Here is a 15,340-nt window from a genome sequence, read left to right on the forward strand (position 1 = left end):
TCAATCAACTATACTCCATTATAAAATAAACATTAAAAAAGAGGTATTTACTATGCACATAGGTAGATTTTACATATTCTAATTATCAGATAAATAAGCAATTAGTGCTGTGTCCCTGATAAGGCCTAAATGGCACAAATAAGTAAAATAAATGGAAACAGAATGATCTGAAAATAAAGCTAAGTGAAATCCACTGATAACTCATCACTTAACTATCATTGTATTTATTCTCTATAAATACAATAACAAATTGCTTCTGAAATTCATTTACTGATTTCAAACTGCGTTCCTTATAGTCTCGAGGATTAAGCAAAGGTATCAGAAATGAACAGGGAAAGCTCAGTGTTTGTCCTCCACCAGAAAGATCTATCCTATAATACCAATAATCACCCCCAAAGTATCTGGTTTCTAAAATAATGATTTTTCTTAATATTAGGTATATATGTTCAAATAGTAATTATAGGATTTTTTTTTTCTTGCATGCATCTCTGGTAGAAAAAACAAATGAATTTTTAGCAGATATGTGTTTTTTGGCTAGTAAACAAAAACAATAGTGACTTGAGCATGTAGCTATTTTTCCCCACATTAGCAGAATTCACTAACAAGTTGTGCATAACTAAAGGCCAAGGACAATGAATGCCTCTCATACACGCACTCCTGTTTGGGGGAAATCACCCTGGAAGCAGGGCTCCCTGTAAGGAGACTCTTGCCATGAAGCAACTTTAGAGAGCAAAAGACAGTGTGTCATATCATCACGAACTTAAGCAGGGTACGAGTGATAAAACAGAGCTGCTGAGAAGTGTGGCAATCTACAGTATCATAAAAATGCTCATTTCTATTTTGTGCATCATCGATAACATCTTGGACTATATTTCAGTCATAAAATTGCACATAACATCTAGGGTAAACAAACTTATTTTGACCAAAATGATAAAAACTGCTGATTCATTAAAAATGGTATCTCTCTCAGCTCATCCATTTATTAACCTGAGGAATTCAATACCTAAAAACTCAAAGAATGAAGAAATTTCCAAAACTCACTCTCAAGAAGTGACAGGTTGGAAAAATTGCTTAATACTAATAGGAAATATCTCCTTGTGTAAATGTCTTTACTACGAGCCTCTGTGGCATCTACTGAAAAGATCCAGAGGAGCATTAATGCCAGAGGGAGGACAGAGACATCTGACAGGCAATAATCCTACAAAGTGTAAATGTTAAATACTGAGTTAATATAAATTTCTCTCGCTTCATTTTCTCTAGGGTTACTTCTCATATGTACAACAAAGATACCCAGGAAAATATACTTTCTCACAATGTATTTTTCTAAACCCCTACCTTCCACAGCACATACCCAGTCTGTCTGTCTGCCTACCTGTCTCTCTTTCTATCCAAGTGTTCTGCCTTATGCAGGGACTTAGAATTTATTTTTCTGACTTAGAAACACTTACATAGGCACAATTCCCAATGTCCTTGGCGAAGATTTTGAGGGGAATGCTCTTCGGGTAGTCCTTTTCTTTCTCTAGATTGATGTATCTAATCAAACGCAACAACAACCCAAAACAACACTGAGTCAGATGGATTTTGCTAATGGCTTATTTTTAAAGCATTCTATTTTGCTAATATTTTCAATATATTTATGTGCTATTTTTAAAAAGACAGATGGAAAGACTCAGCAAAGTCAGATTATATTATGGGTTGGAAGAGAATTAAAAAAAAATTTCTCAGGACATTAGGCATAGGCACAAAGAAGAACAGAGGAGATCCATTTCAAAAGAGGTTTGGGAAGCATAGTCTGGTTAAGGCATCTTTTGGTGATGCTTTATCCTCAACACTTCTCTACATTTTTCTGGACTGTCCACTTAGCACTTATCTTAGTGATAAGTACAGGAGCATATATACTACTTTACTAGACCAAACCGAAACAGTGGGCTTTTACTTCACATTGAGCTGTACACCTTGGTTTTCTCCACGCTTGGGAAGGGAGAGCATAGAGGAAGGACGGAAGGACTATGGGAATAAGAGATGAGCCTCAGTTGATCATTTTAATCCATATGCTCAAAGGTTGGGATAATAATTGAAATTTTGAGGGGCTCAGCAGAAAACCTCCATGTATGGAAATGGAAACAATACATGCTTTGAGGAAACTGTTAGCTCCAAATGGTAGGCTGGGAACACAGAAAGAGATGGGAAAGATTATTGATCAATTTCTGTCTAGAATGATCTAATCAGACCTCAACATTCTCCTTCCTAGTAAGAAAGAAATACACATAATCAGAGAACATTACTTACAGTAAGCTGTAGCTAATGTACAGTTTAAACAGCTTATTTTGAGGACAAATGAACAATTTCTATTAAGGTGAAGGGGGATAGTTTGGGGCACATTCTTGCAGACAAAACTTTAATTAATTTAATTTATTAAGGTGTAATTATACCTTACAGAATTAGAAAATATATACTAAAAAAAATACCTTTGAAGGAGAGAGAGCCATTTGTCCTTCTGTTCTGGAGAACTGCAATAAGAAAATGGGAGACAAAATTAAACTATGCAAAATACTTATTTTAACTTGTTTAATTCAGATGGAATACCAACAGGCTGTTACTGATGAGGGCCCACATGACTGCAACCTTGGCATAACTGTGTCCTAAAGAACCCTGAAGTGAAAATGGCTATTAGGAAGAACTACACAGTCAAGCAGAGTTTTATTAAAACCTCCTGGATGGATCCAAGACAGGCCCACGACTTTACTTCATGGCTCTTTTACAAGTGGTATACTGATAGTGGAAAAGGTTAACTGACTGGGAATTCAAACACCTGGTTTCAAAAATACATGCAATATGTATCATTATGGGCAAATCACATAACATCGCTAAGCTTCAACATCCACATCTGTAAAACTGGGGTAATTATCTCAGGGTGTTTTTGTAGTTTTCAGCGTCATGCAAATAAAAAGTGTTTCTTTTGAGATTAAAGAGATTAAGGAGAAATTAGGCATATTGATAGAAATATCTTGGCTCAGAAACTAGTTTATTGTCAGCAAAAGAAACATTTATTTCTCTACACATACGGCAGGACTAAAATTTAGCCAATGAATTAATACAAAATTTATTTTTAATTACTATAATCATCTAAGATCAATTCATTTACAACAAATAACTATTAATTTTCCTGCTGAAGTCACTGCTGCATTTAATTCTTAAAGTTAAAAATAAAGTTTATTTCTATATGGTCTTGTTACTCATTAGCTCTTAAAATCACATTTCTAACCTTCTCAAAGAAGTTGGGAACACTAGTTATTTTCTTCTTCCAGAAAAATACACTTAAGAAACATTTGTAATTTGTTTCTTTGTTGCTTAGCAATTTTCTCCATAAGTAATCTCCCAGAATTGGTCATCCCAACGTGCACTGTATCTCTTTTGCTGCTGACCAATTTCATCTTTCATAATGCTTATAATCTCTTATGCCTTTTTTCATAAACAGAAGATTTTCTAGGTTCATTAATGTCAAATATTGCATTTATTTAGCAAAAATCTATGTTGAAAAAAGGGTGAATTAAAAAAAAAAGAAAAAAGGGTGCATTTTCTTTAGACTTTTAAACTTTTTTCAAAGCAATTAAAGAAAATCACCCCTCTAAACACACAGTATTTTTTTTAATTTTTTTGGCATTTTTTTAAACTTCTAATTGACATGTTAAGATATATAAACTGTACAATGCTTAAAAGTACAGTTTGAAAAATTTTCACAAATTGAACACACCCATGTGACTCACATTCATTCATATTTCACAGAAAACCACCTTGCCAGGTGTCCCTGTGTTCATTTTCAGGCACTAGATCCCACCATCTTGACTTCTAACAAAACAGAACAGTTTTGTTTGTTTGAGTACTTATAAATGTAACCATACAGTAGGTGCTATTCTTGTACACAGCTTCTTCCATTTAGCATTATATTTGTGAGACATTCATATTACTGCATGTGGTTTTAGCTTGTTCATTCTCATTGCTGTACAGTGTTCCACTGTTTGAATACACAGCACACAATTACTCAAAAGGGAACAAATTTTTAAGTGCATCAGGTTAACTGAAATTGATTTGGTAATCTTGTAGTTCCCCTCTCTCTTGCTCTAGGCAAGAATCCAGGACTTCTCTTTCCTTAGTGATTCTTAATCTCAGGTACTTTTATAGAACTAAAAACAGAAGTACTCCAAAATCAAGGCTAGCTCTGAGTTTAATAAGCACCTATGATAAGAGCCAGGAGAGAAGAAAGTGGTATATCTTAGTGAAAGAAAAAGGGTAAGACAGGAAAGACTCCCTTAAACCTGGGAGGAGACAGAATCTGTTGTCCGTAAGAGTTGGCTGGGAACCATATGCCACTCAGTTGAGGTGTCTAACGAAACAGAAAGATCCCTGAGGAAATGGTCCTAAGGAATAAGTGGGGAGGCTTGCTTCTAGGAACTAAGGTTTTTATTTTACATCAATAAGAAATTTGCAGCCCACAAGTGGCAAGGAATCAGAACATCTCTGGATGTCAAAAAACAACTCTGGGCATAAAAGGGAGAACGCGTCAGCAGAGATCACAAGAGACTGAAGGTCAGAAGCATTTCGTCTGTTTTAAGGACATCATAGAAGTCTCCTGTATTCTGGTTCTAACCTAAGAAAACAGGGGTTCCATTAAAAAGAAAATTTGATTTCTTAAAAGCCTGGCTAAATAGGGGCCTAAGATAGATTTTAATTTGATCTACACCTAAACAGGCTTTTGTGGCATTCCTGAATTGGTAGAATAAGATTCATATTAGCTACCTAAATTAAAATGTTACTCTGATTTCTCTTATAGATAGATCATTGTCAGATTTAAATACTTTCATTATCGTCTCAATAATGTTCCCATTTTATTGTACTGTTCCCACTTTATTATTGTATTTGTCTTAAACCCAAGGAGAAGTTCCTATTTTTCTGACAGAGATAGACCCTGGCGTGAATAGCATCCAAATAGTGAATAAGCATCCAAACAGTGATCAGTTCAGTTTTCAGTTCAGTCGCTCAGTCGTGTCTGACTCTTTGCGACCCCATGAATCGCAGCACACCAGGCCTCCCTGTCCATCACCACTCTCGGAGTTCACTCAGACTTGCATCCATCGAGTCAGTGATACCATTCAGCCATCTCATCCTCGGTCATCCCCTTCTCCTCCTGCCCCCAGTCCCTCCCAGCATCAGAGTCTTTTCCAATGAGTCAACTCTTCGCATGAGGTGGCCAAAGTACTGGAGTTTCAGCTTTAGCATCATTCCTTCCAAAGAAATCCCAGGGCTGATCTCCTTCAAAATGGACTGGTTGGATCTCCTTGCAGTCCAGGGGACTCTCAAGAGTCTTCTCCAACACCACAGTTCAAAACCATCAATTCTTTGGCACTCAGCCATCTTCACAGTCCAACTCTCACATCCATACATGACCACTGGAAAAACCATAGCCTTGACTAGACGGACCTTGGTTGGCAAAGTAATGTCTCTGCTTTTGAGTATGCTATCTACGTTGCTCCTAACTTTTCTTCCAAGGAGTAAGCGTCTTTTAATTTCATGGCTGCAATCACCATCTGCAGTGATTTTGGAGCCCCCCCCCCCCAAATAAAGTCTGACACTGTTTCCACTGTTTCCCCATCTATTTCCCATGAAGTGATGGGACCGGATGCCATGATCTTCGTTTTCTGAATGTTGAGCTTTAAGCCAACTTTTTCACTCTACTCTTTCACTTTCATCAAGAGGCTTTTTAGTTCCTCTTCACTTTCTGCCACAAGGGTGGTGTCATCTGCATATCTGAGGTTATTGATATTTCTCCCAGAAATCTTGATTCCAGCTTGTGTTTCTTCCAGTCCAGCATTTCTCATGATGTACTCTGCATATAAGTTAAATAAGCAGGATGATAATATACAGCCTTGACGTACCCCTTTTCCTATTTGGAACCAGTCTGTTGTTCCATGGTAAGCAATTCCTTTTAGTCTGTTTCAAGATGTGGCATCTACACCACTTCCCAAGGTAAATCATGGAAAATTCACATTTATTGACTGCTCTTCCCCCAATTTGACTTAATTGGGAATTTCTTAGAGATTCTGACAGTCAGTCTGATGTCAGTCTTTGATTTCAAAACTATTAGTCTACATTTTTGTTTCCTTATAAATATTAGAGTGACTGGCTATGAAAGACTGCTTCTTGAGCTGCTAGCCCAATAGCATTTTAAAGCGATCATGAACTATATTTTCTTAATATTTATTTATATAAATGATTTCTGATGTTCTTTACTCTTTGGTAAAGATCCAAGCCACTTTCTTGGATCATTTCACTTTGGGCTGAAAAATTTCTGTCAGCATTTTTGTTTTTGTAGTACAGTTCCGCTGGCAGTAAATTCTTAAGACTTTAAAAATTTTTTATTTCACTTTCATTTCTGAAGGATATTTTTGCTAGATATAATATTTTAGGTTTAGAACTTTTTCCTTAGATACCTATTCTTTTAAATTGAAGCATACTTGAATTTAAGTTGAATTCCATTTAACATGTTACAGAAAAATCCAAATGAACTCTGTGGCCAACTCAGTATTATATCTGCTTTAGGTGTACAACACAATGATTGTTTTCTACATTATATCCCATTAAAAGCTACTATATTATTTATAATCCCTGTGCTGTCAATATATCCTTGTTTCTTATCTGTTTTATTCATAGCAGTTTATATCTCTTAATCCCATAGCTGTAATGTGTGCCTCCCCACCTCTCTCCCCTTGCTGGTAACCACGACTTTATCTTCTGTTATCTTTAAGTCTATTCCTGCTTTTGTATTTCCATTCATTTGTTTTAATTTCTTGATTCCATGTATAAGTGATATTATACAATATTTATCTTTTGCTGACATATATCACTAAGCATAATAATCTGAAGGTTCATTCATGTTGCTGCAGATGGCAGAACCTCATTCTTTTTTACATCTGAATAATACTCCACCCTGTGTGTGTGTATATATGCACTGTATCTTTTTCCATTCATCTGTTCATGGACACTTGGGTTGCTTCCATATCTTGACTCTTATAATGACACTATGAACACTGGGTACATGAGTCTTTTTGAATTAGTGTTTTGGCTTTTTTTCTGAATGCATATCCAGGAGTAGAACTGCTGGATGCTATAGCAATTCTATTTTTAGTTTTTTTTGAAGAGCCTCCATACTGTTTTCCACAATGGCTGTACCAATTTACATTCTCAACAGAGTACAAGGGTTTCCTTTAATCTACATCCTCGAAAACTTTTGTTCTTGTTTATGACAGCCATTCTGAAAAGTGTGAGGTGATATCCCATTATTGTTTTGATTTACATTTCTCTGATAATTAGCGAGGATGAACATCTTTTCATATGCTGTTAGCTAGCCATCTGAAAGTCATCTTTAGAAAAGTGTCTATTCAGGTCTTCTGCCAATTTTGGACTGTTTGCTTTTTGATACTGAGTTGTATGAGCTGTTTAAATAATTTAGATATCATCCCTTTGTTGAACACATTATTTGCAAATATCTTCTCGAATTCTGTAGGTTGTCTTTTTGTTTTGTCAATGGTCTCCTTTGCTATGTAAGGGCTTTTTAGTTTAAGGGCATTTCTTTATTTTTGCTTTTATTTTGCCTTAGGAGACAGATCCAAAAAAATATTGTTGCTGTTTATGTCAAAGACTGTTCTGCCTGTATTTTCATCTATGAATTTCATGGTTTCTGGTCTTACATTTAGGCCTTTAATCCATTTTGTCTTTTGTATAATCCATTTTTTTTTTGTATACAGTATGAAAGGATGTTCTGACCTCATTGTTTTACACATAGATGTACAGTTTTCCTAGTACCATTTGTTGAAGAGACTTTAATCTTTCCATTGTATATTCTTGCCTCCTTTGTAGTAGATTAATTGACCAAAAGTGTGTGGGTTTATTTCTGGGCTCACTATTCTATTCCATTGATCTATGTATCTGTGTTTGGGCCAGGCCCATGCTGTTTTGATTATTGTAGCTTTGTAGTATAATTTGGAGTCTGGGAGGGTAACATCTCTAGCTTTGTTCTTATTTTCTCAAGATTGCTTTGGCAATTCAGGGTCTTTTGTACTTCCATATGAATATCAGGATTATTTGTTCAGTTCTGTGAAGCCACTTTAACAATATTAATTCATCTAATTGAAGAGCATGGGAGATCTTTCCATTTCCTTATATCAGCTTAAATTTCCTTGAATGTTTTATAGTTTTCAGTGTATAGGTCTCTCACCTCCAAGGTTAAGTTTATTCCTAGGCATTATATTCTTTCTGATATGATTTTAAATGGGACTGTTTTCTTGCTTTCTTTTTCTGATAGTTCAGTACTTACATATAGAAAAGCAACAGATTTATGTATCTTAATCTCATATCCCACAACTTTGCTGAATTCATTTATTAGTTCTAATAATTTTGGGTGGAGACTTTAGGGTTTTCTATACATAGTATATTGTCATCTGCAAATAGTGACAGTTTTACTTCTGCTCTTCCTCTTTGGATGCCTTTCATTTCTTTTTCTTGTCTGATTGCTGTGAGTTAGACTTCCAATAGCATGTTAAATAGAAATGGTAAGAGTGGGCATCCCTGACTTTCTTTTTAATTTAGAGGAAAGGCTTTCAGCTTCTCACCATTGAGCATGATATTAGGTATGGGTTTATAAAAATGTTCTGCATTATGCTGAGATATATTCCCTCTAATCCAACTTTGATAAGAGTTTTTTTTTTTATCATGAATGGATATTGAATTCTGCCAAATACGCTTTCTGTGTCTCGACACAGAAAGGATTTTTATCCTTCCATTTGTTAATGTGACATATCACACTGATTGATTTGCAAATTCTGAACTGTCCTTGTGTCCCTGGAATAAATCCTACTTCATCGTGGTGTATGGTTCTTTCTTTCTTTCTTTTTTTTTTTTTTTTTGGTTCTTTCTATATACTGTTGGTTCCATTTGCTAATATGTTATTAAGGGTTTTTGCATGTATATTCATCAAAGATATTGGCCTCTGATTTTTTTGGAGCATCTTTGTCTGGTTTTGGCATTAGGGTAATGGTACTCTCAGAGAATGAGTTTGGGAGTGTCTCCTTCAATTTTTTTGGAGAGTTTGAGAAGGACAGATATTAGCTTTCCTTTATATGTTTGGTAGAATTTTCCTGTGAAGCCAGAATTTCCCTGTGAATTCCTAGACTTTTGTTTGCTAGCAGTTTTTTAAAAAATTACAAATTCTATGTCAGTGATCGGTCTGTTCAAATTGTTTGTTTACTCCTAATACAGTGGTATCAGGTTTTGTTGGAAATTTGTCTATTTCTTCTATGTTGTCCAATTTGTTGGCATACAATTGTTCACAGAATTCACTGATGATTTTTGTATCTCTATGGCGTAGGGCTTCCCTGGTGGCTCAGAGGTTAAAGCGTCTGCCTGCAATGTGGGAGACCCAGGTTCGATCCCTGGGTTTGGAAGCTCCCCTGGAGAAGGAAATGGCAACCCACTCCAGTATTCTTGCCTGGAGAATCCCTTGGAGAGAGGAGCCTAGAAAGCTACAGTCCATGGGGTCCACGACTGAGCCACTTCACTTTCATACTTTCATGGCATTGGTTGTTATTTCTCCTCCTTCATTTCTTGTATTTCCTTGGGTCCTCTCCCTTTTCTTCTTGGGGAACCTCATTAAAGGTTTATCGATTCTGTTTATCTTTTCAAAAAACCAGCTCATTGTTTCATTGATCTTTTCTATTTTTTTGGGGGGCGGGGAGGGACTCTATTTTATTTGTTTCCTTTCTGATCCTTACTATTTCTTTCCTTCTGCTGACTTCGGGGCTTTGTTTGTTCTTCTCTTTCTATTCCTTTAGATGGCAGGTTAGGTTGTATTAGAGATTTTCCTTGTTTCTTGAGGAAGGCCTGTATTGCTATAAGCTTTCCTCTTAAGAGATGCTTTTGCAACATCCTAAAGATTTAGTAGTGCTGTTTCCACTGTTATTTTTCTCAAGGTATTTTCTCATTTCTTCTTTCATTTTATCATTGACCCAGTGGATTTTCGGTAGCATGTTGTTTAGTTGCCAAGTATTTGTGCTTGTCATGTTTTTCCGGCTGTAACATGCTGTAATTATTTGCCAGTCATTATTGGAAAAGATGCTTGCTATAATTTCTATCCAATTAAATTTGTTTACACTTGTTTTCTGGCCTAGTATGTGATATATCCTGGAGAATGTTCCATGTACACTTGAAAAGAATGTGTATTCTGCTGGTTTTGGTTGGAGTGTGCTGCAGCTATCTAAAAAGCCCACGTGGTTTAGTGTGCCATTTAAGGTCATTGTTGCTTTAATAATTTTCTGTCTGAATGATCTGTCTGTTGATGTAAGTGGGGTATTAACATCCCTTACTATTACTATATTAATAATATTATTGTCAGTTTCTCCATTTATGTCTTTTAATATTTGCTTTACATGTTCAGGTGCTCCGGTACTGAGAGCATATATGTTAATGAGTATAGTATGCTCTACTTGTATTGGTCCTTCTTTTATAAAATAATGCTCTTTTCTGGTCTATTGCTATAGCTTTTTAAAAAATCAGTTTTGTCTGTTATAAGTATTACTACTACAGCTTTCTTGTCTTTTCCATTCATATGAAATACGAAATATCTTTTCCATGTTGTCACTTTCAGCCTGTGTGTCTTTAGTTCTGAAGTGAGTCTCTTATAGGCAGCATATTGGTGTTTTTTTTTTTTTTAAATCCAATTAGCCATCCTATGTCTGTTGATTGGCACATTTAGTCCAGTGACATTTAAGGTAATTACTGAAAGGTGTGTATTCATTGCCATTTTATTATTCTTTTCTGGTTGTTTTTGTAGTTCTTCTCTTGTCATTTCTTCTTTTTCTGTTTCTTCCCTTGTGGTTTTATGATTATCTTTAGTAGCATGCTTGTGCTCCTTTCTTTTTACTTTTTAAGTATCAATTATAGGTTTTTGATTTGTGGTTATCATGGGGTTCATATACGTTGACCTACAACTACATCTACTTGTTTTAAGCTGTAGTCATTTAAGTTGAAACACATTCTAAAAGATTTATATGTTTTATCCCCCTCTCTGACATTTTCTGCTTTTGATGTCATATTTTACATTTTCATGTTATCCCTTAACTATTTATTTGTAGTTATAATTGCTACTTTTACAACTGTTTGCCTTTTTATTTTCATACTAGCTCACTTAAGGGGCTTCCCTGGTGGCTCAGAGGTTAAGGCGTCTGCCTGCAATGTGGGAGACCTGGGTTTGATCCCTGGGTCAGGAAGATCCCCTGGAGAAGGAAATTTCGTCCCTACTATGTACTTTTCTTAGTGGGATTTTCCCTTTCCTATAGATTCTTATTTATTTTCCACTTAGAGAAAATTCTTTAATTATTTTAGGGTAGGTTTAATATGGATGAACTCTTTCAGTTTTTGCCTTCTGAGAAGTCTTTTATCTCTTCTTTGACTCCAGATGATAATCTTGCTAAGTATCTCTTCTTTGACTCCAAATGCTAATCTTGCTAAGTATCACAGGTTGCAAGTTATTCCCCTTTAGCACTTTGAATACATCATGTCACTGCCTTCTGTCCTATTTAGGATCCTCCTTGCTTCCTGTACCTGGGTATCTGTTACTCTCTACAAGTTTGAGAAATTTTCCACCATAATTTCATGAAATATTGAGTTTCGATTTCTCCCTCTCTTCTCCTTTTGGGTTACCTATAATGTTAATGTTGGTAAGCTTGATTAATGTTATTCCAGAGCTCTCTTAAACTCTTTTCATTTAAACATTTTTCTGCTCTGATCAGGTGTTTATTATTCTGTTTTCCAGATCACACAGTGTGCTATCCTTTCTAGTGTATTTTTAAATTTTAGTTATTGAATTCTTCATTCCTAACTGGGTCCTCTTTTATTTTCTAGTTTCTTGTTAAAATTTTTCACTGTGTTCATCTAGTTTTCCCTAATCAAGTTAATATTTTTACTATAAATGCTTTGAATTCTTTGTCTGATAAACAGTTTATTTCATTACATATTTCTCTCAGGTTTTCTCTTACTTCTTCAACTGAAACCAGTTCCTCTGCCTTTTTCATTATGCTTAACATTTTCAGCCTCTGTGTATTTTGGTGAAACACTTACCTATTACATTCTTGAAATGGTGTACTTAGGTGGGAGCATCCCTACACAGACTGTGTATGCCCAGTGCCATTGGTGGCAGAGCTGGATTTGATGTAGATGAAAGTCAGATGTTTCCTCAGTGTGTGCCAGCAGCAATAGCCTTGGTAGTGGATGTGGCTGGAAATGGACAGGTTAGAGCTGAAGCTACTTGGGAGGCAGGACTTCCTCTCTCCTCAATGAATCTCAAATTGCTACAGCAGAAGCCCTGAGATTCAGGCCTGAGCTGGCTCTGTTTCTGTTAAGCGTGTGCTTTCACTTCTCTAAGTACTGGAACCTTTGTTCCAGAGTGGGGCTGTGCTGATGCAAGAGGGGCTCATGTGGGTTCTTGGTTCATGTCAGCCTCAGACAGACATCTGAGCTGTCTCTGATCTGCTGACTGTGCAAGAATCTGCAATTGTTTCCCTTACTCTGCTCATAGGCAGCTATGGGTCTGAGTCCCCTTTGTCCTCCCTCCTCTGCTGCCTCCACCCTGATGTCCTGTACTGCAGGACAGTCGGGGTCTGTGTGAACTCTCCATATATTGTGGCATGAGCTGTAATGAATCAGGTGTCATCAGAGTTCTGGTCTGCATCTGATGTACTCAAGTAAGCACCAACAATGGCCACTGCTACCCCACCTAAACATCACCTCAGGACCAAGTCACCTTTGGTCAGAACCAAGTTCTGTTCCTAGTTATAGCAGCTCTTGGTCCAGTGGGGAGTTGCAACTGGAGGAAGCAGGGCTTGAGCATTTCTCCACCAGGCCCAAATCATGCACCACTGAGGTGGTTAGGGAAAACGAGCAGCCCCTAGAGCAGTCCTCTATCAGCCTTCTCCACTCTGCCTCAGAGGCAAGCCAGCTTATGAGTGTGTATGTGTGTCTCTGTGTGAGTGAGTGTGTACGTGCATGCAAGCAGAGTCCAGGTTTCCCACAGCATTCTTGTTAGTTCCAGCAGTTCCCCAACCAGCCAAGAGGGCTGGTCTCCCCTGTGTAGGATGCCAGGAGTGGGATGCCCAATCTGTGGTTTGCACTGCTCACTCCCCAGGGCAGGTCTCTGCCTGTGGAATCTCCCTTTTTCTCTGAGGATACTCCTGGTGGCAAGCTCCCAGCCTGATCACTTTTCTTTTCCTCCTGATTACGTTTGGATCTTTCTTACAGCCTTGGCTGTACAGGAGTCTTTCTGCCAGTTTTCAGCGAGAATCATTCCACACGTAGATGTGGAATAATCTACATGGGCGAAGGTAAGTTCCACATCCTCCTACTCTGCCCTTTGATCAATCTTGAGTCTTTAAATACTCTTAAAGATGCTATTCCAGTGATCTCTGAAACAGCCATAATTTCTGATGAGAAAACCACAGTGATGCAAACTGTTGTTCTACTGTATGTAATGTGTTGTTTTTTTTCTGGCTGCTTTCATGATTTTCTCTTATATTTGGTTTATAGCAGTTTGTCTACAAATAAACAGGTGAAGCTTTATTCATATTACTCCCATTCATGGTTCACAGAGCTCACTGAATCTGTACATACATGTCTTTCGCCAAATTTGGGAGATTTTCAAATCATTATTTCTAAAATATTTGTTCTGCCGCATTCCTTCTCTCTCCTTTCCAGAATTCCCATTACATGTATATTATATATTTTGGCTTTCCTCCAAGTCTCTGATGCATTTTTGATTAAAAATCTTTTTTCCTCTCTTCCTCAGATTAGACAATCTCTGTTGATATACTTTCAAATTCACTGAGTTATTTCTCTTTCATTTCCATTTTGCAACTAAAGCCACAGAGAGAATTTTTAAAAATTTAAGATATTATAATTTTTAGTTCTAGAATTTTCATTCGGCTTTTGAAAAATATTTTCTATTTCTCTGCTAAGATTTCCTATCTTTTCACTCATTTCAATTGGCTTTTTCTTTTACCTACTGAGCATAGTTGTAAGAGTTGCTTGTAAGTTCTTTTATAGCAATTCCAACTAATAGATCATCTCATGATTGGCTTCTATTTATTACCTTTTTCCTTTCTAGATACTTCATAGATTAAAAAACTTCAGATAATACTCTAGACATTATAAATGTCTTATTCTGGAGACTCTGAGTTTTGTTATATTTGCAAAATAATGTTGTTTTAACAGACAACTCATTTTATTCGATTCAAGCTGAAAACCCTACCTCTCCTGTGTTCAGCAGCAACTCAGTACAAGTCTTTCAGCCTTAGCTTGAATTCCATGTATATGTGGTTCAGCATTCAACTGGGCAGAGTCTAAACAGAAAATGTGGAGCTTCCTTTCTCTGTTACTCTTCTTTCTGAGATTTCCTCCCTCAAGTTCTTGCGGCTGCGGCTGACCCAAACTCTGTACTTCAGTGTTTCAGCCCAGAATGCCTGAGTTTTTGTCAGTTTAGATGCCCTGCACCATAATTTGACTGCAGCCTGCCCTAAGGCTAATGCCTTAAAAGCAGGAAACTCATGCAGTGCTGATGCCTTGTTTCAAGTTTCAATTCTTCCCTAAAATTTGCCAACATTTTGTTCACTTTCCAGAACCTTTAGGAGGTTGTTGCTTATATTTTGTTCAGAGTTTACAGTTGTTATCTGTAGAGTGGTCAGTCTGTTAAGACCTCACTCTGCCATACCAGAGTCTGAACTCTTCCACACTACTATTTTTTTTTTTAAAGAGTAATATTTGAATTTCAAGATAGGTTTAGATTTTCAGGAAAGTTGCAAAGATAGTACAGAGAATCCCTATATACCTCTCACCCAGTTTTTGTTTCTTCTAATGTTATCCTCTCACATTATCATGGCACATCCATCAAACTAGGAAACTGATTTGGTACATTACCATTAACTACACTACTGACTTCAGATTTCACCAGTGTTTCCATTAATGTCCTTTTCCTATTTTCTATTGTAGGATACCACGTAGCAGATTCAGATATCATGTCTCCTTAGTGACCTTTACTGTGCCTTTTCATGTTTTGTTTTTTGATTTTTTTTTTTGATTGTGACAATTTTGAGGCTTACTGGTCAGGTAACTCTATAGAACATTCCTCACTTTGGGCTTATCTGACATTTTTCTTGTGATTAGACTGGGGCTATGGGTATTGGAGACAAATACCACAGAAGCTCCTCAATACACTAACAAAGCACAGATGATGTCCACACGA

At 36.7% G+C, this 15,340-nt stretch overlaps 1 protein-coding gene across 3 annotated transcripts in view; it reads right to left on the reverse strand.

Annotated features, from left to right (window-relative positions):
* Positions 1–15,340, reverse strand: part of ARHGAP20 (Rho GTPase activating protein 20) — a 210,550-nt gene that overhangs the window by 45,685 nt on the left and 149,525 nt on the right. For 2 of the 3 annotated variants that reach the window (XM_012095423.5, XM_042232908.2), the window contains exons 5-6: positions 2,469–2,510; positions 1,449–1,533 (exon numbers count right to left, since the gene is read on the reverse strand). In XM_012095423.5, the coding sequence (XP_011950813.1) occupies positions 1,449–1,533; positions 2,469–2,510 (127 nt within the window). The remainder of the gene's footprint in view (positions 1–1,448; positions 1,534–2,468; positions 2,511–15,340) is intronic. The other variant, XM_042232910.2, reaches the window with a different exon arrangement.

Source organism: Ovis aries, chromosome 15, assembly GCF_016772045.2.
Source record: "Ovis aries strain OAR_USU_Benz2616 breed Rambouillet chromosome 15, ARS-UI_Ramb_v3.0, whole genome shotgun sequence".
Lineage (NCBI taxonomy): Eukaryota > Metazoa > Chordata > Mammalia > Artiodactyla > Bovidae > Ovis > Ovis aries.